Source organism: Miscanthus floridulus, unplaced genomic scaffold (genome assembly GCF_019320115.1).
Source record: "Miscanthus floridulus cultivar M001 unplaced genomic scaffold, ASM1932011v1 fs_274_2, whole genome shotgun sequence".
Taxonomy (NCBI): Eukaryota; Viridiplantae; Streptophyta; class Magnoliopsida; order Poales; family Poaceae; genus Miscanthus; species Miscanthus floridulus.
The window spans coordinates 1-5722 of NW_027096497.1; the positions used below are offsets into that span (position 1 = coordinate 1).

At 50.3% G+C, this 5722-nt stretch overlaps 1 protein-coding gene across 1 annotated transcript; it reads right to left on the minus strand.

Moving 5' to 3' along the window:
* Window positions 1–128: 128 nt before the first annotated feature.
* On the minus strand, window positions 129–5473 carry LOC136531071 (disease resistance protein RGA5-like; the record flags this gene model as incomplete). Its single annotated transcript, XM_066523797.1, has 2 exons — window positions 4574–5473; window positions 129–733 (listed from the first exon to the last, which is right to left on the minus strand). Coding segments are annotated over exons 1-2 (1435 nt in total), but the record flags the coding sequence as incomplete, so codon positions are not given.
* Between the last annotated feature and the right edge of the window lie 249 nt (window positions 5474–5722).

A 5722-nucleotide genomic window follows, 5' to 3' on the forward strand; every position in this document is an offset into this window, starting at 1 on the left:
ATACGCGAAATAGCCCCTACGCTTTTCACTAATCAATCCTAGGTCCAGAGTACTGTTCAATGTGCCATGTATTATTGCAGTAAAACCCCGTATAACGTTTCTCTTCTTGGATTTACACCCTTCCTCACCTTGCTTCCCAGGAGCAGAGCACAACCGAAGACACGACCGACGATGGCGGCAACGGTGCAGGGGAGCCGGGGAAGACACGGCGGCAGCGGAGAGCCTCCGGTGAGCCGCACGGAACCCGCACGGCCTCGTGCTGGCCGCGGCAAAAGCCAAACTGGGCCCTGGTAGCCCCCCCGCGAGCCGGCCAGGCGTGCGGTAACGGCGGCCGGCCAGGCGAGCGGTAACGGCTCCGGCAATGCAGTGGGCTCTCTCCCATTGCTCCTTTGTATTTGTATGTGGTTTTGAAGCCAACATACTAGCAATACTGATTATAGCCAACGGCATGCCACCACATCTCTTTAATATTCCAGTCGATATTTCTTTCAGTTGAGGTGGGCAACTGTGTTCAGAGCCAAAAATTCTTCTTAAAAATAGCCTCTGGGAGTCTTCATCACTAAGGGGTCCAATTTGAAATACATGATCATGTCTGCAAGGGCAACAAGATTTAGCTACATCAACAATGCGAGTAGTTGTCATTATTTTACTATTGTACTTGTTATCAGGCAATGCACATTTCACGACTTCCCATGCTTGCACGCTCCAAATATCATCAATGACGATCAGGTACCTGTATGTAATTTTGAAGCAGTGAGTCAGTATGGAGTCAAAATGGCAAAGATTGTTTAGTTTGGTCTATCAGAATTCGGTATATATCATGCTAGAACTTCACAGAAAATCTGAAAAGGATTATGCAAACCACTTTCACCAAATCTAGTTTATAAGGGAAAATAGCAGCAAAGACTCAATACTGTATGACTTGCATCTCTCTCACCCCCAGGCTCTCTTTATATACCGCAGGCGTACGCGCGGGGCGCGCCGCCGCCGCGCTGGGCGGGCACGCTGGCCGCCCCGCCGCTGCGCTGGGCGAGCGCGCCTGCCATGCCGCCGCGGGCCGCGCGCGCTGGGCGAGCCACGCCGGCCGCCGTGTCAAGGCGGCCGGGGCCCGCTCTGGGAGAGCCGCGCCGGCCGCTGCGCCGGGGCCGCCGGAGCCAGAGCGGGCGAGCCGTGCCCCGGTAGCTGCATCGAGAGACTAAGGGAGAGAGGTGACGGAGAAGAGAAGAAGATGATCGCAGACATTTGATAGGTGAGTGAGTCCCACCCAAATAAAAGAGATGGGTTTTTTCTACTGCAGCAATAGTTCTCTAAAAGCACAAATTCAGTTTTCTTGATCCAGAACCTAACCCTAAACCCTAAAAAAAGTTGGGAGCATATTTGTTGGTTTCCTCTAACAATTTCTAAAATATACATCATATAAAATATAGAAGACAATTTTACGTCAGAATCCTAGACTATTTCTAATCATCCTAACTAATTTTATATTTTCTATCTTCTTGTATATTCGCATCAAGAACCCATCCTACCTTTTTTTCTTCCCCACATCCCTTTTTTCCCAAGTGTGGAAATATTGGGAGTTGAGATAGGGAATTGTTGGAGAACATTTTCTTAATCTTACCAAAAAATTTACATTGGGAGTGGGTTTTGGAAACTCTTGGCGATGCTCTAACTACCCTAATTTCCTCTCCAATAACAATGACACTTATAACTAATCCAACCTTAATCTTCAGGCACCTTTCATCACTATTTATGAAATCCATGACAACCATATCCGGTGCCAAGAATACCACAACATGCCTATCATTGTGATCTCAATTAAGATTCCTAGGTATGTGAATTTTCCCTATTTTGTGGCTGTCTTCTATTTTTTTTTATGAATTTTTGGAAAACATTTCTAGGGGTGGGCCATGTTATTAGTCGCCGCTAAAACTGGTTTTAGGGGCGGCTACATATCTGCCCCTAGAAAATTGCTAAACCCCATGCTTGATTTCTGGGGACGCTTGAATAAAGGCGGTTGCGCCGTCCTAAAAAAATGTTTTTGGCCGTTTCTAGAAATACTCTTGCATTGTTAGTGTGGATATCTAAATTATTTTCTGGCCGTTTAGTATCCGAACTCTTTTCAGATAGATGGTCAGGAACAGGAACAAGAAGGCAAGCCTAGCTTTGAGCAGCCGCTTGCATTGTGCGGCAGTTCCTTGGGTGACAGGAATGGGAACAAGAAGGCAGGCCTAGCTGATTATAAGTTCATAACCTAGTACCCATTCCCATTTTAGGCGGAACAAATCTACCAATTCTTTTATTAAATAGACCTAGCAGCTAAAAGAGGGTATCCTGAGCAATTGCAAGAATGGGTTCATTGATATTCCTGGTACAGTAGATGCTATGACACATACAGTCATACTCAATTCGATGGAATTGTTTGATCTTTTTTTTCGATGAGTCTCCGGAGGGGAGAATTCCCCACCTGAATATATTGCATTGGAGCCGTAATTAGGAAGATACAACAGAGAACGCACACTTACAACACAACATCACCAACAACACACACGAGACAGAGCGGACGACAACCACAAAACACACAGAGAGGAGAACAAAGAACTCTCATGATACACATGAAGTTATTCACCAACTAACACCACCACAAATCAGCTGAACTTCGGCGACCTCCACTTCAACGGCGACGGTTAAGCTTCGAGTCAATATGACAGACGACAGTCATGATTACAATGTCTTTAGAGCACATTCAGGACCCAATTGACGCCCACCAACACCCATTATGAGGAGGAAACCACAATGGAGGGAGGGCCGGCAAAAGGAGCGCGAGGAGATCCAAGTGAGGGGATCATGGTCTCATTACCGACATTTGTTGAGACAAGGCAATCAAGGATCATGGAGAATAGAAAAGCTGGGACATTGGTAGCGTAGTTTGCTGGTTAGAACTTGTGTAGTATCATCAAAGAGGATGAGGGTTGGATCCTCGGCGCAAGGAGGTGCCAATGATCTCCAAAGCAACGCCTCCAGGAAGGGAATGACATGGGAAGATGCCACCATTGCTTGTCCTCCAAGAAGGAATAGGACGCACGCGGACGCCATCATCATCGGCACCGACAACAAGCCGAGCAAGACTTTCGTCTAGAATCCACCGAAACCGCCCCGCATCACAGCAGCAACGCGCCCACGCCTCCACCATGCTGTCACTGCTGCCACAGGCACAGGCATGGCCGAAGCCTTCGTTCTGCCCACCTGGTGCTCTGCCCTCCCTGTCAAGAGCTAGAGTCGGCTCTCAGTGGCCGGAGACGGCCATAGAGGGTGGCACAGAGGGGAGGGCGCCCACGGGCACGCGGCCCCCGCCGTCGGCTTGCCTTTGGCCAAACCGCGCGCACCGTTCCACTGCTGGACCCCTGCAAACGCACGCGTATGGGTACGCTGCCCCGCCGCCAGCTAGCCCGTGGCCAAACTGCGCACTCCGCACCGCTGCAGGGCCTTTCACACTCACCTAGTGGACATCACCAGATCCGCTCGAGTGGCCGCCAGATCCGACGAAGGGGCGTCAGATCGAAGCTCGGACGCCAAGAACGAACCACCGCAGGCCGAAGAACCACCGTGGCCGGGGGATGGAGGAGCTGGAGCGCTGACGGCCTGTCTGCATCGTCCGGACGAGGCGAACCACGTCCTGCCGCCGCACCCGCAGCAGCGTGACCGCCGCCACGCCTGCAGCAGCAACACCGCTATCGCCGCCTCCACAACGGAAGCAGCAACCAGGGTCGTCCCGGAGTCGCTTTGTCGTGCCCACACCATAGATCCGGCCCCCACATGCGCTGATTTGGCTCGATCTCAAAGGCAGGGATCCTGCCGGAGCAAGAACAGATCGAGAGAAGATTGGAGTTCGGAGAAGGAGATGTGGTGGAGGAAGGAGAAGCACGCGGGGCAGCTTTGTTGGGTGCCGCCGCCACGGCCGTAGTGTTGGGAGCCACAGCGGCAGCGGCTGGGCTGGCCGGGGGGAGGTGCGGTTGTTGGCGGCGGGGCGTCGCCCCTCGAGTCGCTCGCGAGGGAGACGACGCGAGGAGCCACACCGTTTCCTCGAGGTCTCGAATTGTTTGATCTTAAAGGAGATCTTCTATAATTTCGCACATAAGGGGTTATTTCTTGTTTGGGCTTTATGGGAGCTTTTGGACTTTAGCTTTGGGACCTTGCGGAAGTAAAAAAATTAAGCTGCCGGAAGCCAAAAAGGACAGAGCTTTAAGGTGTCTTTAGTTGATGCACAAACATATATAAATTAAAATTAAGGCGGTGGACGTCTCAATGCTATGTAGGAGTTACAATTGAAGAGAGTGCTGTGCTTGCTCCCCAAGATCAAAGGTGTGCTAGCTAGATGATAACTAGTAAGCAGCAGCATGCTATGTACACAATTAACCCGGCCCATTAAAGAAAGATAATGATGCGTGCTCAATGGTATAAAAGCATATATAATCATATTGAGTTGTTATATAAAAAAAAGAAAGGGCTGACTGTATAAAAGCTCATATATATATAAACATACACAATTGAGAGAGGCAGAGACAGAGATACATACCTCTTGTCCCCGAGGTGAAGCCTGAGATGCTCGATGAGTTGTCGCTCAGTGTCAGTTGGTAGGCCAACGTTGCCCCCCACTTGTCTAAGCATATCTGTCAGAATTTTCTTTGTATTTGGATTGCGGGATACGGACACAAAAGCTGCGCAGTTAAATTGCCACTTGATTTTGGAATAAACTTGAATGGCAAGAGTGGTCTTGCCAAGGCCTCCGAAACCCAGGATCGACACCACTTTGGGTGGTTGTCTTTTTGCTCGGCGGTCACCCGCCGCTGCCTTGTCGTCGCCCATGAGCAATTCGATGATCTCCTCTCTTGGGCCGTCGATCCCCACGAGCCTATCTGCTCCCACATATAACGCTGGTAGCCGGGGATCAACCTCCACCATACTACTAGTGCTGCTGCCCACACGAACCTGAGCCTCCCCGTCCCCGTGGTCAAGCTTATACCTCTCGTGGCGTTGGCTCGCCTCCATGGCACGAGCTTTGAGTTGTTGAACCAGGTTTGCAATCTTGTGCCGCTCCCGTACCATGCTGATCTTGCTCTTGTCCTTGTCACCGCAGTGGAGCATGAATTGATCGATGCAATCCTCGATGTCGTAGGTCAGCTCCCGGACCATGCCCATCCACTCTTTCGTCTGAGGGTCGACCTCCTCCTCCATGCTGGCCAGCTTCACAAGGAAAGCGCTCATGCTGCGCAGCTCTTCCTTGAGGAAGGTGACCTGGCTTCCCACGCCTTGGAGAAGCTTAAATTCCATCCCTACCATGGTGGTGAGCTTGTTCAGGAGAGGATTCATCACCCCAGTCAGAGCGCTCACCACAAGTCCTGCCATTGTGTGTGTGTGTGTGTCTCTCTCTCTCTCTCTCTTTCTTTCTCTCTCGTGATGTAAATATGAAGATTGATTTATATCAGCTAGCTAGCTAGCTATCTCAAAGGGTGAATATATATACTACACAACCACCACAGAAAGACTATTATTATTGCTAAGTGATGCTGCTTTATTTCCATCATCACCGTATACCGTGTCTTCTCCGTGTTATTAGATAGATAGACACGCGTTCCTTTTTTGCCCCCCTTTCTCACACAACGACAGGCGCGTCGTTTGCTCCGTGTCCTTGACTACCTTTTCCGTGTCACTGCTTGCAGAGAGT